This window comes from Sebastes fasciatus, chromosome 8, assembly GCF_043250625.1.
Source record: "Sebastes fasciatus isolate fSebFas1 chromosome 8, fSebFas1.pri, whole genome shotgun sequence".
In the NCBI taxonomy this organism is placed as follows: Eukaryota; Metazoa; Chordata; class Actinopteri; order Perciformes; family Sebastidae; genus Sebastes; species Sebastes fasciatus.
Window position 1 is genome coordinate 23,369,596 of NC_133802.1, and position 27,854 is coordinate 23,397,449.

Sequence of the window (27,854 nt, forward strand, 5' to 3'; positions counted from 1 at the left end):
AACACGGAAAACTAAACCGGACAACGCCGTTGTAGCGACCTGTCAATCACAAGGTAGTCACGCCCTAAAGCATACCCTGCTTTATGGTCTATTTGACTCTAAATGGGACCATAATTTACTAAATGAACATCATGCTGTATTGAAAAAGACTTGAAACTAGAGATTGAAACCATAAACTCATGTTTATAATGTTTACTGAGGTAATAAATCAAGTGAGAAGTAGGGTCATTTTCTCATAGACTTCTATACAATCAGACTTCTTTTTGCAACTAGAGGAGTCGCCCCCTGCTGGCTATTAGAAAGAATGCAAGTTTAAGGCACTTCTGCATTGGATTTACTTTTAAGAAACGGAGGTAGCCCACTGATTACTCCTCTACATACAACTACTGCATTCAACACAGGCCTGATACCTACAATTGTGGGTTCACCTAAATTACAAAAATACATATTTTTCACTTATCTCTAGCTGTATTTAGCCATGCAAATAGTTTATGTTTTATTTATCCAGGGGTTTAAGATGTCCATTTCTTGAGATTTCTGCTGCCACCTCAATATAATGGAGATGAACAGAGTCTTGTTTGTGACGCTCACAGCATTGGGAATGTTTTTTTGTTGTTGTTGTTTTTTAAGTCAACATCAATGCAACACAATACACTGTGAACAGTTTTCAGTAGAGCTGGAATTTCTTGAACATCACAATCAAAATTCCTTTCACTTTCATTGTGCTGTGCTGGAGGCAGAAAAGAACGATGTAGGATCGTTAAAACTTCAAATAAAACTGAAACTATGTGGGATTTAGGCGAAGCAACCCTATAAATGAAGTACTATTTTATCATGCTATATATAGTTACTTAAATATAATATTTTACGTCTTTACGTCTGTAGCTCTGTATGAGAGCGTTAACTTCAATGCCCAAAATAAAGGTGGAATGTGTATTTTTAATAGTTAGTGACAGGTTTGCAAAAGTGATTCATGCTTGTAGCGTCTCGTGGAAAACAGTTCTAAGAATAATAACAGTAATAGGGCCTTTGATAGAAATAAAACTGCACTTTATTCCCCACAGTATATTTTTCCAGGTTATGGATTCACACTAGGTGAATCCCAAATTCTTCTTCTGTCTTTGTTATTCATGGGTCGACTGACAGTCAATGATTCCCTCAGATGTTCCTTAACTTTTTAGTGCCAGTTTGTAAGACCAGGTGTTTCTCTGTGCACTCTTTAACCTGAGACGTTGGCCTAATTCGGGCTGTCCTGCAGGAAGACAAATGGCTCTGTTGCACTTTTTGTGCCTCTGAGTGAACATTTGGTTAAGCCTCATCTCCTCGTGTTGAGCTTGATGGTAGCCATGTTTGTGATCTCTGACAGAGACGGAGATGAAGCCAAAAACTTTGGACGGAAAAGTGAACTTGATTGAGCGACGGTTTTTGGATCCAGTTCAGCGTATTCCAGGACTGTCTCCATCCTCTCCAGACAGAGCAGGGCCGCTGATTTGACCACACGGCTGATTCATATAACATAAATGCAAGATTTCTTTTATGATTGTCAACACCTATGTTCCAATAAAGAGTTCCCTGAGAAGAGTCATTGCAAGATCTTTCGCAGAAGACATCCCCTCTCGGAGGAAAACAGCTGTCATTTTTATTTCTGGCACAATGCTTGGAGCTGGAAATAAGCCCCAACATGTGGGAGAATGTCCAGCCAGAAATCTCTGAGGAAAAGGTTGTCGTGGATTGAGATATTTAAAGGTCTCAACATTCCTCTTAGTGCTGCTCTGCGACTGATCATGATGTGCAAGAGATGCTACCTGATGAAAGATAACAGCAATGTAATGTGGCTTGATGTGATCCCGGATAAAATACTTCACACAGATTCTCTACAAGGTCGCATGCTCATAACTCTGAGCAAACCGTTCATTATCTCTCTGTCACACACTCATTGTCCAGCTAATGCCCTTTCTCTTGCTCATCAATTGTCACGTGTAGCTGCTAAACGAACAAAGTGGATTGCGGAGTAATTTTGCTGCTTTGTGACAAAATGTCCTCTAAGACCAGAGGAGCCAGGATAATCACATTAGAGTGATTCTCAGGGAGCTTACGGCCCCACCTCGTCAGCAGCAGGACAGAACGGTCCGACTGAGGGAGACATCTGATGTGAACCTGGCGGGCACAGCTGGAGGAAGACCGCCAGGTTTCCTGACATCACGGGACAAACCAGTCTCTGCTGGCCAAGGATCAATGCATTTGGGCTAGACAGACTGAGTGCTCCGTGGGCATGGATGCCGTCTGTTTGTGTGTTTGTGTGTGTGCTGTTGGGGGCCACTGAACGGGAGTGATATAACACTTGTGAAATGTCAATGAACCACAGTTTCCGTGTTAACTGCAGCTTTTTCGTCGCCAACATTTGCCTGTTTGGTTGGATTTTTGTGTGTGCGTGTGTTCAAAATTTGAGCGTGCATGAATTTATGAATTCACTCATTGTGTGCACCTGTGCGTGCGTGCATGCCAACTTTATTTCCTTACCATCACGTGTGCACGCGCGTGTGTGTGTAAGAGAGAAAGCCTTGACATTAAAACTGAAAGACATATTTTTTCCTTTCTTTGCACTATCCTTTACTGCTGTGTGTGTGTACACTAAGGGCGTGACCTGCTGCTGGCCCGGCTGACTCAGCAGATTGGCATTCCAGGGTAGGTGGAAGTGGACCGGCACTTGTCCACCAACAACAAAGGAGGTGTAGGGCAAAGGAGCGCAAAACACAGGGGAATAAAAACATGAGTGGCATGTGTCAATGACTCACATCAGGGATAAGGCATTACAATGAGGGGAAGTGCTCCTCTGTCACATGCGCAAACTTCAAAACAAGCTTGCACATATATATGCACATGCACACACACACATATAAACCACATGCAGATAAACCCCCTTCTCTCTCTCATGCACTTCATAGGTATGTATAACACCCTCCCTCCACCCTTTGCTCCACGCTCCACCCTCAGCCCTAGAGGACAGGCTGGTTGACCCAGGAGGAGGAGGAGGAGGGGATAGTGGGTGGGAGGGTGAGGGGGAGAGGTGGGAGCAGCCGGAGCTCAGATTCATTTCTGCTGGTGGTGCTGGAGGCGCAGCACACATTGCGAGAGCGTAACGTGACGCACAAGGAGCCGGCGGGACGAGCATGGCTATCAAATGGATTACTCTGACATATACTTGTGAACTCCCCATGCAGCAAGGACAATACAGTCCGGAGGCACACAAAGGAGCTCGCAGAACTAGTTTCTCACACTGACAGAAAGATTTTATAAAACTACCTGGCTTTGATTCATAAGACATTGATAAGACATTCAGGATCCAGCTGATATCACACTCAGAGGACGGACTGACAGCACTGAGGATGTGAATGGTTTGGGTTAAATTCTGACCACGTCTTGTCACACAGCTGCAAGTGGATAACAGGTAAGTCCCTTAAATTTACTTTTATTGTGGTGATTGTTTGATTTGAATGCTTATTAGTATAATTAGGTTTACTTCAAATTAAAATCCTCCAATAATTCTTCTCTAATCAATGAAAACACTTTGCAGCCAAAGGGGTCTGTGGGAACTTCAAACTGTCCACATTGTGAGTGATTTGTTTGCTGATTAATCTAGGTCATCTCTATGCACAACTACAGAAGTTCATGTCCGCAGGAGACACATGACACTCTAAGCTCTGGATTCAGTGTTTTATAAATTATTTTTCACTAATTTGTCATGATGTCATCATATATACACATATCACATATAAGATTTATACTGAGAACAAAATTAGTGCTGAAACTAACAATTATTTTCATTATCGATGGGATTATTTTTTCGATTAATTGATTAGTTGTTTGATCTATAAAATGTCAGAAAATTATGAAAAATGTGGATCAGTGTTTCCCAAAGCACAAGATGACGTCCCCAAATGTCTTGTTTTGTCCACAACTCAAAGATATTCAGTTAACTCTCATAGAGGAGTAAAGAAACCAAAAAATATTCACATTTAAGAAGCTGAAATCAGAGAAATTTGACTTTCGATTATCAAAATAGTTTATATATTAATATAAGAGTTGACAACTAATCAATCAATCGATTAATCGTTGCAGCTCTAAACAAAACAGTGTCTTGTTTATCCTAAAATCTTTAAAAAGAAAGAACATCTGTGTCATTTAATAATTAATAATAATAAGAAGAATAGAAAACAGTTGTTTTTAGAAACAGTGCTATAACATTACACCTGTTTTGGAAAGTACACCTATGACTGAATTTAATTAATGTATTGATTATACATTAGGTATTTGGAAAAATTTGAATAAACTATTTGGATTGAAAAGAAGCTTATATAACTATATACATACATACATTAACAGTTTTTGAGTGTAGTCATCTGTTTATTTCAAGTGATTGAACATTTAACAAAAGAATTGACATATTCATAAAGCTTTTGATGTAGTAATGATTTGTAAGTAATGATACTCACAGTATACCATGATTGTCAGTATTGATTTCAACATAATATATGTTAACATATACAGTACGTTCGTCACAGACATATATACTGATATACTTTATGGCACAGTCTAATGGAACATGCCTGTGGTCTTCTTAAGTTTTTTTTTCCGTGGATTAAAAAAAGCTCAGGGGCCTCAAAGTCAGGTCGTTCATGTGATCTGCTCTCTCATGTAATGTTAATGGACTGTAATGGTAATGGCTCTTAATGCTTTTGTCCCACAGTCATCGAGACGGGGGCGAAACACACCGAGAGAAAAGGACACGCGTGAGAAAGCTTACCATGCACTGACAACAAGGTGAGAGGCGACAGAGTTGATATATACTCACCTTGGGGTGCTCTCCTTCTATGTGCATGTGTGTGTTTCTTTGTGCATGTGTGTGTCCTGCCCCTATCTCAAAATCAAAGGTCTTTAGATGATTAGAAGGAGATTTGTGGTCCCAGAGCGGCTGTGTGTTTATGGTTCACACGGGTCTGCAAGTCTTCAAAGAAAATGGTTAATTGCCTGATTTGTCCTGGTTTTTATACAGAACTACTAATTATTTAATATATGCATGGAAATTAAAAATGTCTCTTTAGCGTTAAGCTTTGATTCTCAGTGAAAGCCTGTATCTACCATCGCAGCAGTTTCCACTTGTGTAATAGCAATTAAACAATCAAAGGTGCAAAATGCAAGATTCAGAGCATTTCTACTGTCTCCCTACGGCTCTCAACGGATGAGCCGGCGGCTCGTAGCTAACAGTGTTAATAGTGAAATCAACGGCAACACTGCTGACAGAGCAGGGATGTTTATAATTAACATTAAGAATTTTAACTGATTAATGCTATCGGTTAAACGGTTAAAAGAAATATTAAAAATGAAATAAAAAGCTGAGCAAAACTCAGAGGGGACACTCGCAAACATTACACCAGGCTGACAGACCGTATGTTTGGGACAATGGCGAGCATGAAGCCGCCAGCAAGCTACAAGCTTGCAAGCTACATCTGGGAACGTAGCACGTACACACGGTCTGTCGGACACTCGCTAATCTTACACCAGGCAGACACACAGCTGACAACCTCGCAGCTAAACTAAATGATGCGTTGGAGACTTTTACTGGGAAAGTGGCTGCATTAGTCCACGACAATACACGGAGCATTGTGACTCCTAACTCTCCCGGTGGGGTGAACTGGGTTGTCTGTTTTACGCATACACTGCAGCTGGTGATAAATTATGGATTTCACCTGTTTGTGCGTCGGCTTATCATTGCCGCTGGGCAGCTTGTTTGGCACGTTGCATGCAGCGCACTCATTTTGTCGGTTAAAGGTTAATAATTGGTTAACGAGGGTCGGCTATCGGTTAGAACTTTTTTTTTAACTTAGCATCCCTATGATAGAGCTAACAGTGTTAACCTGAGGGGAAAACGGCACCGTCGATCGGGGATGGCGTTATGAGCTGTAACCGCCGTATGAGAGTAGTGCAGAACGGCGGTCGTGAGGTAGCCAGTGGGGCACGCTCACATCCATGAACATGCACTAAAAGCACGACTGGCTCAGATATATCAACAAAGCACGGAGAACATTACAACACACACGGAGGGAGAGTGACTTCATTCTCTGCTCAGGTAGACATTTCTCCTCTATGTCTTTACATAGCAAATAAAATATATTAATGCTCTGAATATCGTAGAGAGAACCTGTAAAGAAATCTAGTCTGTTGATTCAACGAATCACTGTTTGGCAGAATCATTGTTGTGATTGAGAGCAGGAGGCTGTTTGTATCAAGTAAAGTACTTTAAAAGGGTTGTTTTCCGTTAATCATACAATTTCCTTCTTTTTTGTGCTTGGCACAATCTATAATATGCACAAAATAGACTTCCTTGATTGCAGCCCCCATCAGGAAAAATCATCATCATCATCATTACAGTCATTTTCAAGGTCAATTCTCTTACAGGGAATCATTTCATTGTGTGGCACGGATTCAGCTAACGTCTAGGCCTGTTTTAGCTGATGTGGTAACAGTGCCGCCCAGTTTCCTATTTTTCAGGACTTCAGTTGTGTGACGTGAAAAAAAGTTAGTGTTTTATTGTTTAGGTCACATGTTTGTTGGCAGTGTGCTGGTTAATGATACATAAGAAGAACAACAGTCAGTGGTCTTGTGAACAGGCTTTATCAGCGCTGATAAGAGCTCTTCTTTAACACAAGACCTACAGAGTTCTGTCAACTGGACACTGTATTATGGAAACAGACTAATGCTGATGTTTGTGAATACAGCACTCGTGTAGCGGCCCACACAGCTGAAATGCGGGCAGGTAATGATTCGATTAGTGTGTGCAATGAGGTGTGGCCCCGTGATTAACATTTAATGGGTTGTTTAAATAGTAGACAATAGAATAACAGAGTTTACTTTTATTGCCAACATGGGCTGGAATCTGAGTGATACCCACTGAGAGCGAGGAATAAATCATGGATACAGAGCTTTGAATTAATGAGTACAGCTGGTGCCCCCTCAAATTGAAATGCATAAATATATAGAGCATCCACCTATCATTGAATCGACTCATTCAGGTGGGGAACATAATGTATGCTGCATGTGAGAGCGCCAATGGGATCTAATTTATTGATATGTGGGGCTAGAAGAAGAAAGCGTGGTCATATCTGCTTTAACATGCAGATGAAATGCTGCACAGCCCAGCGTGTGGCACCACATGACTCATTCAGACCTTTATTGTGCAAGAATCTATTGATCGGTATGTAAATAAAGTCCCCAGCCACACCGAGAAAAGCAGCAAAGAATACAAAAGCTCAAGTATATCGCATGGTGTGCTCTAATGCTTGATTCATATGTTTATTTTCAGGATTGGGCCAGGTCATTTTATTCCTGTTTCCTGCTGCCAATGTCTATTAATGAGGATGATAATTACGATAAAACAGAAACCAGAGACAGAGAGAGAGAAAACAGAGACCATCTTGTGATGGGATCAAATCGTCCCAGGGGCATAAAGTGGGGGGGCCCTTCCCCACTTCCAGCGCCCTTGCTCGGACCACACACATCTTCAAACTCAACCTTCATTTTGATCTCAACTACACACCTGTAAAGTTCCCAGCTCTGTCTCCTAAAAATTACGTTCACATACAACTAAACTGCATTCTCAATTACGTTCGGAGGTAAATGTACGTTGTTGTGGATTGAGTTTATCTTTGACGTATCAACAATACGGCCGCAGCAAGTGACGTAGTACAGCGAGCGACACGCAGAGCAGGTGAATATATGGCGCAACCATTAATGACAGTTATGAGTAATAGCAACGTTATTGAAAATTACGTGCATAACTAGGGCTGCCAAAGTTAACGCAATAACAACGCGTTAACATAAATTTGTTTTAACGCCACTAATTTCTTTAGCGCATTAACGCAACTTTCAATTTTTAGGTTGTAGCGGGCTCAGATCTAAAGATAGAGTGAAAATACTGGTATCAAATTAAACTAGAAAAACCTGAGGAATCCATTGGTACCAATCATGTCATACTAGTTTGACGCAAAGGAAGCTAAATAACGCTCCAAACTTACGCTACATTTTGGCGAGCAAAAACTGGCGTGGCCATTTTCGAAGGGGTCCCTTGACCTCTGACCTCCAGATATGTGAATGTAAATGGGTTCTATGGGTACCCACGAGTCTCCCCTTTACAGACATGCCTACTTTATGATAATCACATGCAGTTTGGGGGCAAGTCATAGTCAAGTCAGCACACTGACACACTGACAGCTGTTGTTGCCTGTTGGGCTGCAGTTTGCCATGTTATGATTTGAGCATGTTTTTATGCTAAATGCAGTACATGTGTGTTTCTGGACAATATATGTCATTGTTTTGAGTTGTTAATTGATTTCCAATAATAAATATATACATATATTTGCATAAAGAAAGCATATTTGCCCACTCCCATGTTGATAACAGTATTAAATATTTGACAAATCTCCCTTTAAGGTACATTTTGAACAGATAAAAAATGTGTGATTAATTTTACAATTAATCGTGATTAACTATGGACAATCATGAGATTAATCATGATTAAAGATCTTAATCGATTGACAGCCTTAAAAATAATGTTATTGAGAGTTACATAACGAGTGTAACAAGCAAGAAAGTCCACCATGGGTGGGCGGGAGGTGTGTTGGACGAGTCAAACTAACACTGAACTTTCCCCCAGGAGACTGCTGTTCATGTCCCGTGTGAAACATGGTCATTTCAAGCCAAACCATGACACTTTTTTTTAAACTAAACCTAAGTACTAAACCTAAGTTTTGTTGCTTAAACCTAATTAAGTAGTGTTGTTGCTATTTTTGTTTTGTTATGTTTCAATTTAAAACGTTAACCACATGTTTAAAACTGCGACCGTAATCCAGGAGAAATTTTGTTTCCCTAAAAACGTAACTGAGAATGCAGTTTAGTATGGGAACGTAATTTTGTAGGAGACCGTGTTAAAAGATTTGTGACGCCAAACCAAGCCAGAGGAGTAAAGTGGGGTCCGATGGCCCCTTCGCCCCCCTTGCTTGGACCAAACCCATTCAAACTCAACTTTCATTTTGATCTCAACAACACATCTGTAAAGTTTCATGACTGTTTTTGCACGGTTGCGACATTATCACAGCGACAAAATCTGTCCAGACAGACAGAAATGTAAACACCTGGCAAAGTACTCAAACCCGCCTCCGTGGTAGTTCTTGCTACAGTAGGCTTCTCCAGGATCATATTTTGCCATGATGACTCACACACAGACTCACGAGGCGAAAACAATACCAGCGTCGCTGTCGCAGCTGGCCATAATAAGCATATCAGAAACAGTTTCCTCTTCAGTTTTGATCCATACTGACAGGAGATGGTGGATTGGAGAGGACAAAAGGAGAGAAACTGAGTGGGTGGATGAATGTGAGAAAGAGGAAACAACAGGTGTGTGGAAGGAATACAAAAGAGGAAGAAGAGCTAATTAAAGGGGGAAATTAGCGACAGGTTGTTTGAGTGTACACTGGGCTGCTAATGAGGACAGAGAAGTCCTCATTAATCAGACTGGGTCAAACCGGGTCAAAGTGAACTAATCAGGGGACTGACATGCACATAGAAGACAGGCGGGGAAGGGACGGATCTTTCATTATGTTTGGATTATTGCACCCAGGGCTTAAGCACCTGTTTGTCTGCCACTGATGCCACCACCATTTCATATTAGCTACTGATTAGCTTTAAATCTGCCAACCAGGATGAATTCACACGGTCAGTGTCTTTAAAGGCCCAGACACACCAAAGGACTAGCGGCGATGAAGGCCGACTGTTGCATCGCCTAACGTCACCTTTGTCTTGGCCAAAAAGTTGCATTTGAACACAGCGCAAAGGCTACAGCCGACAGCCAACTACCACGTACGTTCTGCGACCGAGGACTGCGGATACACAATTCGTTGTTACGATATATACTGTACATGAAACAAAGTGGTGTCTGCAGACCATTTTCACACCACTCTCACTTAGCACTTAGACGGCCATGTTGCTGTGAAAATATTCGTGTGTTGGAACGATCAGATGTGATGAAGATGAAAAATGAGAAGAGCCTTCTGTGTGTGTCCTCTTGACTTTCCTTGTTTGATTGCTTTCCTCAACTCTGTTTCTCTTCTCGTGCACTGATTAATTTAAGCAACAATAGCCACCGATTTAACATGCTGAATCGGGCAAAAAAACTCCGACAGCCGACGCTGAGGGACACACTGCAAAAACTAGGCCAACAGATGCTCACCAATGGCCCCAACTGTCCGACAGCCAACCGTCGGCTTGGGGTGTCACGGCCTTTAATGAAAATAAGGAAGTCTGTGCATGACAGAGTGAGAGATATGTGGTTCTCTTGACACGCAAGAAACGTCAAAACAGAACAAGAGACGGGCAATATTTTGACAACCAACCACAGTAGAAAGTAAGGACGGGAAGTTCAGTGTCCACTTCATGTTTTCTACTTGTATTCAATTTCTTGCTAAAAAGCTGTTCCTTATTTTGAGTACAAACCTTAACAGTGGATTTGCATCAAAGCCCTTACACTTTACATCACAACTACCTATTTTGCAAACCTTGCTTCTGTGTTATTTGCATGTATTTTGTGCACCATTCCAGACACACATTGTATTCCAGTCATGTTCACACATTATCAAACTATTAACAATCATGATTGTTATGTAAACCTTCACAGTGCAGATCAAGTTTGCATTGACTTTTGTCCAAGTTTAGTGCAGACTTCAAATCAATCTGTGCTCAAAGTGCATTATCACGCAACAATAATGCAACATTGACAGATATTAAAGGAACAGTGTGTAATAACTAGGGGGATCTATTCTTAGAAATGGAATATAATATTAATAAGTATGTTTTCTTTCGTGTATAATCACCCGTAAGTAAGAGTCGTTGTGATTTCGTTAGATAAGAATGAGCCGTCTATATCTACATAGGGAGGGGGTCCTCTTCACGAAGTCCGCCATGTTTCTACAGTAGCCCAGAACGAACAAACCAAACACTGTTAGCTTCTCCAGCTTGGGCCGGAGTCGATAACGTTACTCGCTCCTCTCACCGCCGCACTCTCTCTTGCTTCACCACTCACTTCCCAGGTACACACACGCTCTTACAACAACTGGCTCTAGAGAGGGCCATTCGCATTTTGGCGTCGGCCACCGTAGCTCTCCAACACGCTTGGCACACGGAAGAAATTGTAATCTGCAACTTCACCGCTAGATACTGCCAGATCCTATACACTGTTCCTTTAATGCAGACCTGATTTTCACTGTGGCATATTATGCAATATACGTTTCAAGTCTGCTGATTCATTTTCATTTCATACGGAAATTAATGGAAAACAATGGCTGTTTGGGTCTGTAAATGACAGAAATTAGAAAAAATTAAAAAACTCTATAATTGTATAGCCTGCATTTGTAAATAATCCACAAAAATGGCAACTAAACACAATAAATAAGATGTTATTGTTTTTTTGTTGCCTAAAACTATGTCTTTGTTCAAAATAGTTTTAGTTACCTGAAACCAGCCACAATCCTATAAGTCTATAAGTCCATTTGGTTTAAGAGGACTTCGACACAAACAGATAGTTTTGGGATCTCGGCATAGCTGGAACATGACGTAGTTTGTCAAAGGGAATGACCAAAACATGTGTGAACAGCGAGAAAAGAGGACGGAGATGTTGAAAGACATGAATGCTTGGTAGCCATAATGTTTTCTTGCTCACTTTTAATTACCTGTTCCTGTCCTCCCTGAGGCACTAGTCCTGTGTGCGGTATAGGATGGAGAGGACAGGGAAATGGATGGTTGAACACCGGTAGGAAAGCAAGAGAGGAAATCGACTGCATCATTAATCAAAGTGAAAGCCTTAAAGTAAAGAGAGGAAGCTACTGTACTTCACTAACTACTAAAAGCAATGTCTACAGCACAGAGAGATGGAATAATTTGTGCTTTGCATTGACTTGATCAGACAGATGGGAGAGCTGTGCTGTGCTGGTGTTATTAAAGAGAAAGCAAAGCAGAATCTATTTTCAGAGACGGGGTATGTAAAGGAATACATAAACTGCATTCAGCAGTACCCTCAGTTTTAGGAATTTCCTCTGAGGACAGGAGACATCGGTGCCAGAAAATTTTGAGCTATGCGTGGGTCTCCTGTAGTGGAGCCATTGAGCAATTTGAAGACAATCCATCTTGACTTCTTGGACGCACAAGCCATGCAAATGAGACACGAGCATATTCGGAGAAATACTTTGTGTCCTTCAGGAGTTCAGAAAAACAGAACAAGACTTAGAGATGGAACAAGACTTTGTCATTCTGCTCACGAGGAAATGACTCACACACACACTTCCCTATTTAAGTCTTGACACCATTACAGAAGGTTTTTCTTACGAGTTATTAATCCTTTTCATTTTATTGAATACAATTTGAGGATATTAATTTGACATTACTATTGAGTTGATCAATTTCTACCTCCTCCCCAAGTCATTACACCTTATACTTCACAGAGGTATACTTGAAAAAGAAGGATTTCTCACATCAGAGAAGTGCAAATATAGGCAACATAATGAGATTATATAGTGGCTATGATAAAGGACTGCAGCAGCACAAAGAATCCTCTCATGAATTATGCTATAATTACAGAAAGGGGCACAAGGCTCCTCGGGTCCTGACGAAGAGAGGCCAGGAGATTCCTCGATGAAAAAAGGCCTCGTTGTCTAAACCCCCTAATTTAAAAAAAAAAGAAAACTTGAAAAGGAAAAAATAATGAACAGATAATAAGAAAGAATATTACTAGCTTTGATCCAAAGGACCTTTGGACAAGGCCAATATTTGAGCAGAATACTAAAAACTTAGTTAGGCTTAGTTTAACTATCTATGGCTGTGTTGTGGTCGCCTGGTGGGGCAACGGGGATTCACATACAGAGGCAATCTCGGAAGAATTTCATTTAAATAAATATCTATTTATCACCAAAGGAGGGAACACAATGGTGATTGAGCCTATGGCCCACTGATGAAAGTATTGCAATATTTATATATTTGTAGTAATACAAACTGGGCGTCTGTGGCAACAGTCCCAGAAAAAAATGCTGTATTACAGTTTTTCTCCGTTGTATACACTCAAAAAATTGACAGTTGCGCCCGAAATTCCATACTAAATTCAGTACGCTGAAACAATATGTGCGATTTTTTATTACGTCCGAAACCTTAGTATGGAACCAATAGAACACAATTTGCATCCAATTCCCCGTGAAATATTACAGTATGTAACGCTGGACACTATGGCGGCATGAATATCCCACGATGCAATGCAGCAGACGGCTCTGTAACATCAATAACGCTTCAATTTAAGTGTAAGTATAAAGATTTCCCTTTGTTGGTGTAATATATATTTTAAATTAATTCAGACTTTGATTCTCACAAATCATCTGTTTGGTCACATGAGGTCGGCACGGGTTACCATGGTTACACGTCTACAACCATCACGAGGGTCATGTCTAGAAAGTAACCCGCAAATTGCGAAAACATGCAAAAACTTGCAAAAACTCTCACGAGACTCGCTGCCCGACGACCTATCCAAACTATTCAAGGTCAATGCCAATAGTCAAGGAGGCTCTCAGGAAGTGATGACGTAGACTACAGTTCAGTACATACTTCTGTTTATTCACAAAAAAGTATGTTGAACGATAGTACAGCTTTTGGGTATGTAGTGCATAGTATGTGTTTTTGTACGAAGCCCATGTATCAACAAAAAAAACCTGACTGCTAAACTCTAAGCACAATTCCATTGTTTTCACTCACATAGAAATTCTAAATCAACCAGGACTTTATATATATATATGACAGAAAGTAAGGAAAAGCACAATAGGTCCCCTTTAAGGATTACCACTTTAAAACCAAAGAGTCATTGTCGGACTTAAGAGAAACAGTTCCACTCAGATTCCCTTCTTTTCACCCACAGCTCTGCCTTCCTGCTGGGCTGGGAGGTCCCGTCCAGCTGGCCTGGCTTGTCATGCATTCATCTGAATACATTCCTCTGGCAAAGCCAGCATGTAACGCTTGACAATATGTTCAGCTGTGTTATCTCACACACCCATATTACTAGCAAATTGGCCATTAGGACTCAGTGGAGTAGTGAGAACAACCTTGTAATGTGTTGTTAGTCATACTCAATTGCACAATATTATGAATACAGTTTTCCTCCTATTTTTAGACGTAGAAACCATTCAGTGTATCATTTGTTTACTTAACCTCTCCTTGCACATTAGTCAAAATAATACATGATGTCACTTGTATCAGTACATAGCTCGCTTTAGAGGTTTATTTCACCACCTTCTCTTATCCTCTTTTTACAAGTCTTTTGTTTTTCCTTTTCTGTGCCATTTTTTTTTCTTTCTCCATCATTCTTCTTTCATCTCCCTTCGTTTTTTCCTCCCAGACTTTCTCCTACGTGCCGTTTATTTGACCAAGGCTTCCCCCAGCATCCCACGACTTTGTTTCGTAAATTGTCATCTTTCATTCCTATCAACTTTCTGTTCTTTAGAGCCATTTATTTATAAGCAAAGAAAAATAAACATGAAGTTTATTGAGATCAAGAGAGAGTGTGAGTAGTGGAAGAGAAAAGAATGACAGGATGTATGAGAGCAGAGAAAGAAAAAGAGAGGAGGGGAGGAAGAAACAAAAACAGGGGAGAGCAGGAATGTATGGGGATAAGCATGGTATGAGAGCGATTATGAAGAACGGAGGTGAAGGAATAAGAATGGTGGGATGGAGGGGAAAGCTGTCAAATCAACCTTGAGAAAATATGAAAAAAGAAAATAAACTATTCTGGACTTGCGTCAAACGGAGCTGGCAGCTTTGTGAGACGGACGCACTTATTAAAAAATTGTAGACAGCACCAAAAACACAACAATATTTACACGGCAGCCTGATTGGTACAGTCTCTGGCTTTCATTACTCGCAGTCAACTTGCGTAAAAGAAGCAATTTAGTGTGAAAAGATGTGATGATTAATCCTGCGTCTCACGTCATTAGTTATGTATCTTAAATAAAAGGCTCAAGTGTTATGATTTGAGCTCTCAGCGATAGGATCAGGGAAGATTTCTCAGCTGACAAATTTGAGGACAACCAGAGGAAATTTGATTATAGAGGCAGGGCATGACATTGATATAGTGATAACACTAAACAAGTAACCGGTTTGTGTTTTGATCAAATCTGTGTTTCGTAGACTTCAAGACAGTCTTATGACCCTGACTCCTGTTTTTCTTGCGCAGGGCTTCATCTAAATAAAGCAGAGTTAATTGGCTTTCTCATGATAACACTTTGTTTGTCTGTCTTCCAGGAATGGAAAGCATCAGTGTGGAAACGGACTGGGATGGGTTAGCCCTCTCCTCTCTGGTCGCCACAGGAAGGAACAACTTCTCTTCCTCGCCGTTGTTTGTCTCTGAGCTGAACTCCTTCAACAGCTCTCACAGCGGGGGATCCTTCTTTGGGATCTTCCCTGAGAATGGTTCCACCACCACGCCTCACACCGTGCCCCAACCCAGGATGAGGGACCTGGGTCTGGCCCGGGCGGAGATCGCGGTACTCGGGGTGATTCTGGCTCTCACCACCTTGGGGAACAGCTTTGTGCTGTGGGTGCTGCTGAGGAGGAGGAAGCACAATGCGCCGATGCATGTGTTCATGGTCAACCTGTGTGTGGCTGACCTGGTGGTGGCCCTCTTTCAGGTCAGTTTAGAGCTGAAACCATTAATTGATCAGTTGTCAACTATTGAATTAATCAGCAACTATTTTGATAATCAATTCTTAAGAAAAAAAAAGTCAAAATTCTCTGATTCCAGCTTCTTAAATGTGAATATTTTCTGGTTTCTTTACTCCTCTATGACAGTAAACTGAATAGATTTTGAGTTGTGGACAAAACAAGACATTTGAGGACGTCATCTTGGGCTTTGGGAAACACTGATTAACATCTTCACCATTTTATAGACCCAACAACTAATCGATTAATTGAGAAAATAATCAACAGATTAATTGACAATGAAAATATTCATCAGTTGCAGCCCTATAGGTCAGTTCATGAGTTACTTGAGACCATGACGGGAACATCAAGAGAGTGGGCAAAATAACAGACAAACTTTATAATTATAGATACAATCGCCGAGTCAGTTTGTTGAAGCATTCATCGTGCGAAAAATATGATTCATCTCTTCCGGAGATCTAAAAAATTACAAAGATTATCCCAAAAACTATCATTAAATCACAATTAAAGGCTTGTCTTCTGGCCACATTATACAGATTTGTTTATGACTCATGCAATTCAGGAAGCAACATCTGGCCTTTTAGTGAGTAGTAAGTCGGTTGTAACATCTGTTTAAGATGACACATAGAGCAAATTGTTCTTTATTTACTTCTTCGGACAAGTTGCCATTGTAACTGTGATTTGTACTATTAATGTTATTGGTATACTGCCTCAATGTGGCTGTGACCACTAAAAGACCATTCTGGATTATAAAACTGGTATTGAATTCAGCTCTATATTGCATTGAACTGTAAGGTGTTTCAGCTTGTCACACCTGTATTTGACAGGTCTTGGTGTTGTTTTATAGGCCCTATGTGTCCTATTCAGAGGTGGAAAGAGTACTAGAATATCGTACTCAATCGTTGAACTGTTATCTATTATTTTAAAGACATTTTACTCAAGTAAAAGTAAAAGTACTTTTGTAAAAATGTACTTAAGTAAAAAGTAGGTAACTTAAAACGTACTCTATACGTTACTGCGTGATATTCATTAAAAAGGGAGGGGGGTGAGAATATACGATACTACTTTTAAATTGAAAAACATCTTTCAGGTACAAAATACATTGCATTAAATGTCCACTTACACACAAGTGGAACAAGATCAGCAACAACACCCCTTATGTCCAAACCAACAGAAGGGAACTCTGCAGTCTGTGCATACAACTTGCTATCAATTATAAATATACAACTGCCTTCCTCGTAGCCAATTAAACAAAAATGACCAATAATAAATAAAACGAGCTATGGACTGAAACTTCTTTTAGAATCAACAGTAAAAATAAAACATCAACAAAGCAGAAGAGAGGACAACATGGACATGTAAACAATATAAATCCCACAGTGGCTGCAGCCAGAAATACACAGCACAGGAGAGACTGCACAGATTATACCATAGGCCACGGGTCGGCAACCTTTACTATCAAAAGAGCCATTTTAGGCAAAAAAAAATCTGAGATTTCCAGAATAGTCATAACTTTACGAGAAAAAAAGTCGTAATATTACGAGAATAAAGTCATAACTTTACGAGGAAAAAAAGTTGTAATATTCCGAGAATAAAGTCATAACTTTACGAGAAAACAAATCGTAATATTACGAGAATAAAGTCATAATTTTACGAGAAAAAAAGTTGTAATATTACGAGAATAAAATCATAACTTTACGAGGAAAAAATAAAATAACAGGTAAAATTACTACTTTATAATATTATGACTTTATTCTCATAATACTACGACTTAATTCTCCAAATCTCAGATTTTTTTCTTTTCCTCAGAGCCACTTGAGAGGGGCTAAAGAGCCGCAGGTTGCAGAACCCTGGTTTATACCATAGGCTGTTTCTATGTTTTTTAAAAACGCATAGCGCGCACACGCAACTATGTTGCTAGAGAGTTCAGCAGTGTGTTGTTGTACTCACCTGTCTGAACAGCACCCAGCAAGTCTTTAGCAGCGTGACGTCCTCCACAATCTGCTCCAGGCTCTCAGCTTCTCTACTCCAGAATATAACCAGTCCACTCAGCCTCCCTGTCCCAGTATAACCAGTCCACTCAGTGTTTCTGTCCCAGTATAACCAGTTCACTCAGCGTCTCTGGTCCCAGTATAACCAGTCCACTCGGCCTCCCTGTCCCAGTATAACCAGTTCACTCAGCGTCTCTGGTCCCAGTATAACCAGTCCACTCGGCCTCCCTGTCCCAGTATAACCAGTTCACTCAGCGTCTCTGGTCCCAGTATAACCAGTCCACTCGGCCTCCCTGTCCCAGTATAACCAGTCCACTCTCCCTCTCTGGTCCTAGTATAACCAGTCCTCTCAGCGTCTCTGGTCCCAGTATAACCAGTCCACTCGGCCTCCCTGTCCCAGTATAACCAGTTCACTCAGCGTCTCTGGTCCCAGTATAACCAGTCCACTCGGCCTCCCTTTCCCAGTATAACCAGTCCACTCGGCCTCCCTGTCCCAGTATAACCAGTCCACTCTCCCTCTCTGGTCCCAGTATAACCAGTCCACTCGGCCTCCTTGTCCCGGTATAACCAGTCCACTCTGCGCTTCTGTCCCAGTATAACCAGTCCACTCGGCATCTCTGGTCCCAGTATAACCAGTCCACTGCGCTCCTCAAACTCAAACCGTTTTGAGCTGAATGAGGCTCCACCATCACATCAGAGATTAATAAACAGTCTCAAACAGCAGAAAGTCCTCACACACCTGTGAAGGTAGAAGCTCCTCAGTGAACACAGAAGTCACTGTCACTTAGCTGCTATATATCAGTCATTAATTAAGATAGATACAACACAGTTTTAACTATGCCGAGGTATAATAATGCTAACCAGTGTATAACCAGACCCCCTGTGTGATAACTTAATTTGATAGTAGGGCTACTTGAAGTCGCACTGGACCGTGAACTCGACCGCGAAGCAAATATTTAATAACGTCATCACTTTCGCAGACCTGCTGCAGCCAAAGAGTAGAGAAACAAAGAGAGAAATCTCCGGTGTTTGTTTTTTTTGACAACAGCTGCTGTTGCCATTTTGGACTGAAAATTCAATTAAACTCAATTAAATTCAATTCAAACTTTATTGCAGACTCAAGGTCCAGATAAGAAAAAAGATAAAATAACAACAATACATTACATATAATACATTACAATACAGGAAGCACTATAAAAAGGCATGATTAAAAGATATTAAAAATATAAATATTAAAATATATATATACATACATCAATGCCTTACATATAAAGAACCATACCAGTGCCTCCACAGCTGTGATTGGTACTGTGTAGTGCTAAATCTGATGTTAGACAACCGCATTATTATTATTATATTTATAATGTTTCATTGTTCAACACAGGCCATTTCGGTAGAATATGACAGTAGAATAGAAATAATGCTGCTGGGCGCTGATGTTGCAATGGAACGAGCAATTGACGATCACTTCTTGGCAATATATGCTCTTTGGCCGCAGATGCACCAGCAGTCAGTGTCAATAAAAAGTCAAACAAAAAAAAGATTTGCATATAAGAAACATTTCCAGGGTTGACTGAATGGTGAAAAAAACTAAACATTTTAACCCTACGATGACAACAATTTTTTAATTTTAGTGGCATTGGCCAATTTACTGACACAATAACTATGTTTTGAAGCATAATGAAGTGTTTTGGGTGAGTTACTACCTTTTGCAAACATGCAATAGAGTTGTGATGTCCCATCAAACAGTTGTAACAACTGCACTTACAGTTTAGAGAGAGTTAAGACTGTTTTGAAAAATGAGCCAAAGCGATTGAGAAAAAATATTTTCACACATTTGGTGCTCTAGAGCACGTGGTTCTCAACCAGGGGTCCTGGGACCCCCAGGGGTCCTTGAGGGAGTTCCCAGAAAAACAGGGAATAGTTTATTTTCATTATTTAATTCAGTGAGTAAGAGACATACAAGTGACTATTCTCAGGTTTCTCTTCCTCCACGGTTATCTCCTCAACTGTAGTTAACAACTATAGTATTCTGGTCTTAATCTTATCTAACAATCAACATCTTCTTCGATGGAGGTCAATGGAGGGAAATCTTATCAAATGAGGGTCCTGAGTGACCTATGTGTATCAATATAGGGGTCTTTGACATGAAAAAGTTGAGAACTGCTGCTATAGAGAGTATTTACGGCTGAAGGATGTATGTGATCCTGTGAAATAAACTATAGTACCCATGTTCATGGTAATGAAGGAACATATCACCCAGTGCAGCAATGTTTTAGTTTTTGGACAACAATGGAGGTCTATGGGAGAGATAGGCTATATCAGGGTTGGGCTTCACAGGCAATACTTTTTTTCAATATTATATTTACTGTTTTTTTGTTCATTTGAAACAACAGAACAAACTTTCACAAATGTCCCTAATAATAACATTCTCGGTACAAAGAAACTTAATAAATCTAATATTAATATAAAATAAGCCAGTATAGATACAGGAAAAACATATATACAAAAAATAGATATATAAGTAAAAAGAATATACACAAGTAAAATAAATAAAAGTTAAAACAATAAAATAAAATAAAATCTAATTATATATATATTTATACTGTATACATATATACATACATACACATATACGCACACGCAGTATATACACATACAAAAACACATATACATAAAATCAATTAAAGAAAAATCTGTGTACAATTCAGTCATCATCTCTTTCCCTATTCACGACTCCAGCAATGATACAAATTACAAGCTACCTTGGAGTGACGGTGGTATCACCAATCCTTATCCGATCACAGGGATCTACAGTCAGGCCGTTCATAAAATGACTCAGGCAATACTTGATAGAAGGATCAATTCATTGTTGGTTTTGGTCTTTTCATGGGATTTGTTGATAATAAGAGAGTGTTTCTCTTCTACATTTCTAAAGGCCAAACAAGGAATAAAGCTCCACTATTCAGAGACACTTTTATATAAATAACTCTCTTTTTTAATCTGTGTCCAGGTTCTTCCCCAGCTAATATGGGACATCACAGAGAAGTTCCAGGGGCCCGACTTTCTCTGCCGGTCCATCAAGTACTTGCAGATTGTGGGCATGTTTGCTTCCTCCTATATGATAGTTGCCATGACGGTAGACCGACACCAGGCCATCTGCTGCCCATTGCAAGCCTACCGTGGGGGATCGATGTCCCGCTGGAACACCCCCGTCATGGTGGCCTGGGGCTTGGCGCTAGTCCTCAGCATACCACAGGTAGGGAGGGATTAACACACACACACACACACAAAGACACATGGTGAAATAGGAAATGATAACTCTACAGTAGAACTCAAGATGTTGGTCTATTATTAGCTCAGTGAGGTCATTGCAGGTCAGCTAATGGAGCAGGAAGCTGACGGTCATATCTGCGGGTGTTCTGACCAACCTCCTTCTGCTCTGTCTGTCAGGTCTTCATCTTCTCTCGCTTAGAAGTGGCGGACGGAGAGTTCGAGTGCTGGGGTAAATTTGCTGAGCCGTGGGGGCTGAAGGCCTACGTCACCTGGATGACCGTGGCTGTCTTCGTCCTGCCCGCTCTCATCATCACCATCTGTCAGGTAATACTGGATATAACAGCTTGGCTCGCAATCTCTGCACCGCCCACAAACTCTATTGATAGGATTACACGCTGAAGGCAATAATGAAATGAGTGGCATGAATGAAATTCTGTTTTGCTTTCATGGCGGGTGCATTTGGCAGGCTTTGTTCGATAACCCGTTGGGGACTGTGGTTGGTGTTATGTAGCATCCCATGGCGGATAGGCATTCTGGGCCGCCTCCCATCAGCACTGCTGCTCTATTTAGGGAGAGATATTTCCAGGGTCCAGCTCTTTCCCCTAATTAACACAGCACTTGGAGAACCACCGCTGAGACGGCTGCTCAGAAAATCTGCCCACTCGGAGAACCTCCCGCCAGGAAGTGGAATGTACCAGATCTCAGCCAAACATAGAACCCCTGACCTTTTTTTCATTATCGGATTTCAAATCGAGAGGCCTCATTGGACACCTTTTTAGAAGTATGATGTAGTTTCTGCAGAGGGAAGTAATTCCTTGCAGTGTCTAAATCGTGCCCTCATGAAGCTGTTTTTAAAAGTTGGCAGAAGAGCAACGAAACCTTAAAATCAGTAAAACGAAATAAACTAAGAATAGCTACAAGCATGAATGTCCTATTATTATTCCATTTAAAACGATTGTTTTAGTTTCTCAGGAGAGCGTGACGGATCATTTTGCTGCAATAACATTTTATGGGAGCTTCTCTGATTGTAACAGAGTGGAAGAGTAGCGGCGTTGCATAAAAATGTCTGACACTGGTTTATGGCTGACGGCGAAGGCCAACACACACTCTCTCTCTTTCGTTTCAAATTTCCTGCCACTGTTGAAGCCAAAATGCAAACAAGGTTGTCTGCAAAGAGCAAAGACAAGCATCTGAATCTGGCACTCTCACGTAAAAACTTAATCCTCGGGCCCTCAGTGTCTTTGAATGATGGAAAGTCGTGTTTCCCTCATATTAAACTGTGCTAATTCTTGACAATAATCCTATTTTTTCAGATAAGAATCTTCCGAGAGATTCACAATAACATCTACTTAAAGTCAGAGAGGATGGTGACGGCTGAGTTAAAGAAGAATGAGATCTTCTTCCGCTTCCACAGCTTCAAGAAGGAGGACGAGCGGGCCAGGGAGAGGGGGAGACGGGCGTCCGGAGGAGGGGGTAGGGACAGCAGAGGAGGAGGACAGCTCTTAAAGGGTGTGAATAACAACCCTCACAATAACAGCCAAGTGGGCGAGTGTTACGACCATGCACCATCCGCTATCCAGTATAACAGTTCCTGTGGTGAACATGTGACAACAGCATTGTCCACACAGCAGCAAACACTGAACGGCTCTGATTGCCAAGACTCCTACACGTCCTACGAGCCGGCCTCCGGCTCACCCCGCTGCTCCCTCGACTACGCCCGCCCTCCCACTCCATCCATCCCGCCTCCAAGCATCACTAAAGCCATGTCCAAGACAGTGAGGATGACCCTGGTCATTGTGCTGGTCTATACTATCTGCTGGTCGCCTTACTTCATTGTCCAGCTTTGGGCGGCCTGGGACCCAAACCCTCCAGACCAAGGTCAGTCACACACATGCTTATCCATGATACGTTGCAACATTCACCCATGTGTGTGGGTTATAACCATTGCCAGTGAATCACGTAAGTTGTTTTTCTCAGATGGATTGATCTTCTTTAGCCCAGTTTATCCATTTAATTGCCCTACATGTGCAAACCCTAACTGTTTTGTACTAAAGCAAAAGCTAAACGATCGGGTCTGCTTCATAACAACAACCTCTGATCAATGCTGTTGTCCATCCCAGTGAGTCTAAATACTCACTCATCATTCCAAGGACACCTAGCTCCAGCTGAGATGTGGCAACAGTGAGTGAAATACGAGGTCAAAAACAATGTTTGTTTTGACCCTCAACCAGAAACCCCTGGATGACTCTGGCCTCTGTACATTTTGGCACACAAACAGCATCTGTTGATGTCCTTACTGGCAGCCAGTGATGATGAAGCAAGTAAGGATAGCGTAGCCTTAAGTCGTGGCTGATGGTATGGACTGGGTGTGTGACCTCTGATCTGAAGCTAAAGACAAACATCAGAGGGCAATAAATAACCTGTTTACATCCCCTGCTGATTTGGCAACGTGGCCAGATGTTGTCGTTTCATCAACAATGATCCGTGCCAGCATCTTGCACACATAGTCGAAATCACAAGCAGACCTGCACGCACAAACACACCCACACACACACACACACACACATACTTGCATATACAAAGTGTACTCACATGCAAAAAACAAGCGCACATACACATGAATGAGTCCTAACTGGAAGGCAGCCTCTATCTCCATCACACACATACCGCTGATTATTATTAGCTTTGTATTCTATAATCAGTTTCTCCTGATCTATTGTCCTTAATTGGCCCTAGTGAAAAAAGCATACTTGAGTTATTACGTCAAAGACTTTATTACCAGTGGAAAACATCTGAAAATGGAAGTATGCAGGATTTTGTCCCTCTGGGATATTTACAGCTATTGACAGTTTAGAGAGCACTGTGATCGGCTGTCCCCAGATGTCCCCAGAGGTACATGCTTGCTATGTTGGTGCCTTCAAATGAAACGTGTGTTTACATGAGAAGTTCGCGTACACAATATGCTTGGCGTTCGTCGGAAGAACAACGCTGCTAAGCAATGGTAATATTAACGTTACTGTCGGCGTCTAGAAGCCAAAGAGGCTAACAATTTAGCAAACTAGCAAGTGGGTAACATAATGCAGGAAATGCATAATGACAGAGGAAAGAGATGAGGCCGTCGGTGATATCAACATTTTCCTCAGACATATCATAAAATTACAAAGAAAAACAATGTACGACTAAAATTACAATATATTAACTTATCATGCACCTAAAAATCAACTTGTATCCTCCGCCATGTCTGACAACGTCAACAAACTTGTCAAAAGTCGCGAACTCTGAGCTTTCAGAAGCTTTCCACTTCTGAAGGTTGTGAATACCACAAGAGGGGCGTTCATATGGAAACACGACCCCATTTGAAGGCACCATATGTACTTGTCCCTGCATTTCCATGTGCACTTGTCTTATAATGTGTGTGTATGTGTGTGTGTCCTCAGCAAGAGTGGCCTTCACTATCCTGATGCTGCTGGCCAGTCTGAACTCGTGCACCAACCCGTGGATCTACACGGCTTTCTCCAGCAGCGTGTCCAGAGAACTGCAGAACCTGCTGCAGTGTCGGTCGCGAGCTGGCCGCCGCGGCTCGCTGCCCGACGACTCCACCACCACACACACCTCCACCACCAAGGACAGCATGTACTAACAGAGACTGATGAGACGGAAACAAACACAGAGACATGTTCGAGAAGACATGCACGGGTGCACACGGGCCCCGTTGCAAGGACATGCTGCTGCGCAAGACTCCGCCACCGCCACCCCCGGCGTCGCAGCATGAGAGGACAGCGCGTTGACCTCTACCAGATGTTATCAACAACAAAGGACAGCTGTACTGTCAACAAGTCCTCCATATGTAATCACTGGAATGGCGTCATTGAGGATGTCAACACCATTTTATGAGGGCATTGGGGAATATACGGTGGCTTGTCAGTGACAACATCTGCAATGGAAAATGGCCTTGAAAGCAAAGAGATTTTCATCTCAGCTGCTTGAGTGGGACCCTGTTTATCGTTTCATACGAGAAAAACTCTATTCTCTGCTCAGACGGAGCAGAGCTGCAGGAATGCGAGGGGTGGATCACTGCATTAATGGCCTTACGGCACGCCTAATGTACAAAGCAGCAGCCAAAGCTATGGGTGTAGTGAAAACAAAGCAGCAGGCTAAGAGAGAGACACACATGCAGACTGCTGTTGGACTGAGAACAGACAGGGGATGACATGGATGTTATAGCTGCAGCAGCGGTCATGAGAAGGCTGCAGTAGAAATCTAATAATGTGAACAAACTTTGTTGAATAAAAGAAGGCGGATGCTTGAGGCTGAATTCATATTCGCTCAGGAGGAATCCGGTTCCAAGGAGCAAGAGTGATTTGTTTGCAAGATGGACGGAGATTCACTCATGAGGACGGTGCAGTAGAGTCGAGACACTGTCCCACGAGGAACTGGAATACTGTGGATTAATGCAGACTGAAACACACACACACACAAATTAAGCCTCGAAGAATACAAATGAACAATCCAGGTTTCCGCAACCAACCGGGACCCAATTATGTGATTGTATTTCATACAAACACAGCATGAGGTACATGAAATCACCTTCCTGTGACACTCTCCTCAATGTAGGTAACAAGAACATGAAGATGCAGGAAGGAAACAAACAGCATTCCACGCACAGTGATGAACAATGTAAAGTATATTTATTGAAAATATAAGGCACATTAGATATTATTACATCTTGTGTAAAACGTTGAATGCAAATCATGCAATTGTATTGGTCGCATATGTGTAGCTTACTGTAGTAGAAAACAAGGGCATGTCAAACCAAAGATTCTTTAAAGCTCGACTGTAGAATCAGTTCAGGTCTTACTACAAAGCTTCAGCAGATAAGACATATTAGGTGTAAAGAGAAAAAACTACTGCATGTCATTAGAAAGAAAAACTTCACGTCAACAGTGAAATACTCCCGCTCAAACCAAGTGCCTGTAATGTCAGAAGACATTTTCAGAGGGGCCTCCCTCACTGGATTAATCTCTGAATGATGTCAGCCATGTAATTCTTAGATAGAGCTACCACCAGAGCAGGAATCATTGGTTATATCACACCACAAGCCATTTGTTCTTTTTATTTATTATTGCATAAAAGAATTTATGAATTTATAAATATACATATATATATATATAGTATATATTTCAGTTCCTGGTACTGCCTTATGTTCATGTACAGTTTTATATAAGAGTAATGTATTATGCCCCTCAACTGCATGACAGACTTAAAATAGTAATGTTATGACTTTTTTTTTTTATAAAAGTATGATTATATAAGCTACTGTACATGTACAGTATGTACGTATATGTGATAACTTTCTGTGTGTATAAAATAAGATTAGAATTTATTGTATGTGGTCACTCTATTTATTTCCAATTCCTGTAAATAGTGTCAGTACCCCTCCGCTCACTCCTCCCTTTCCAAGACGACGGTAACGTGAGCCGCCATGGTAACGCTGTTCGCCTCGCTCAGAGGCCATCTTTACCACAATAACACTACTTTAGGAGCAGCAGAAGTCAGACGGCGGCTGGCTTTACCATGGTTTTGCACTCTGCGGCTCACGTTACTGCAGTTTCACAAGCGTGTTGGAGAACTATGGTGGCCTTCAGGTAACGTAAAAACGTGAAAGGCTCTCTCTAGAGCCAGTGTTTGGTTTGTCCGTTCTGAGCTACTGTAGTAACCTGGCGGAGCAACATGGCAGAATCCGCGAAGAGGACCCGCTCCCTATAGAGTGCTGCAGGAATGAGTCCTAAAACCCGGAAATGAGTTGAGCATTTTAGCACTTCCGGTTCCTTCGTCTTGAAGTTTATGTTTTTTTTTAATGGGTTTTTAGTTAGATGCCTGAAATAAGGTCTCTGGTTAACACAAGTTTAAGAGATTTAAATGTTTTGTTCTACGATATCATCACAGCCTCATTGTGTATACTTGTGTTCTCACAGCCTGGTGTACTTTGTTTATAGCCTAACGTTAGCTTTTTACTTCTGGCGATTGCGTTCACACTTCAAAAATCATAAAAGTGGAGTTCATTTGTAGAGATTCTTCTAAAGAACAAAATGTGTAAGTAAATGTTTGTTTGTCACAGAATTTATTTCCTGCAATAATCCAAAACCCAATGAAAATATTCCCTTTGGCTTTTTGTCGAGGGAACCCATAGCGATGCTGACTTCAGGGTTGGCCTACAAAAATACGTCATCCCTGCACCACGCTATGTAGATATGAAGGGCTCATTCTAAGCAAACGAAGACACAACGATTCTTAGTTTCAGGTGAATAAACACTAATGAAAACATAGTTATGAATATTATATTCCATTTCTGCGAATAGATCCCCTGAAATCTTACACACTGTTCCTTTAAATGCTGTTCACTCATTTTGAGTCACTTCAGCACCTCCTTTTTTTTCATGACAGAGCAGGGTTATGCGATTCTGCAGGACAATACTTTGATGCTTTCAAGGTGTCCCAGGAGTGCTCGTCTGGGTCGAAGGAGAAGCCTCACCTTTTCCTCTGTGCAGCCAGAGTGTTTGGGCTTTCAGCACGCCACTCGCTCCCCAGACGCAAAGCACTTTGATTCTCTGCCAAAACAAAAGGCTACGGCAACATAGTCCCGTGTCTCACTTTTGTTATATCAGGAAATAGATGAACTTCTCCCAAACCCTCGGGGTGTTCATGTATTTTCCGCTTCCTGCCAGGATGTTGAGAGGTCAGAGGATGATTCTCCTCTGCTGAAAGGTCCAGATCTCAGATGCATCCAGCCTT

General features: G+C 41.4%; 1 protein-coding gene across 1 annotated transcript; it reads left to right on the forward strand.

Moving 5' to 3' along the window:
* Positions 1 to 3,084: 3,084 nt before the first annotated feature.
* On the forward strand, positions 3,085 to 26,467 carry avpr2aa (arginine vasopressin receptor 2a, duplicate a). The gene is made up of 7 exons (XM_074644440.1): positions 3,085 to 3,448; positions 4,748 to 4,821; positions 15,379 to 15,764; positions 20,800 to 21,045; positions 21,240 to 21,386; positions 22,376 to 22,940; positions 24,500 to 26,467. Exons 3-7 carry the CDS (start codon positions 15,381 to 15,383, stop codon positions 24,700 to 24,702), a joined length of 1,545 nt encoding a protein of 514 aa, XP_074500541.1. The 5' UTR covers positions 3,085 to 3,448; positions 4,748 to 4,821; positions 15,379 to 15,380; the 3' UTR covers positions 24,703 to 26,467.
* The last annotated feature ends 1,387 nt before the right edge of the window (positions 26,468 to 27,854 follow it).

Bases quoted from the DNA above. Each gene is read 5' to 3' on its own strand.
- avpr2aa (XM_074644440.1), top strand. From the start codon at position 15,381: ATGGAAAGCATCAGTGTGGAAACGGACTGGGATGGGTTAGCCCTCTCC. The intron at 21,046-21,239 runs GTAGGGAGGGAT...TCTGTCTGTCAG, and splicing joins TAGTCCTCAGCATACCACAG to GTCTTCATCTTCTCTCGCTT. The intron at 21,387-22,375 runs GTAATACTGGAT...CTATTTTTTCAG, and splicing joins TCATCATCACCATCTGTCAG to ATAAGAATCTTCCGAGAGAT.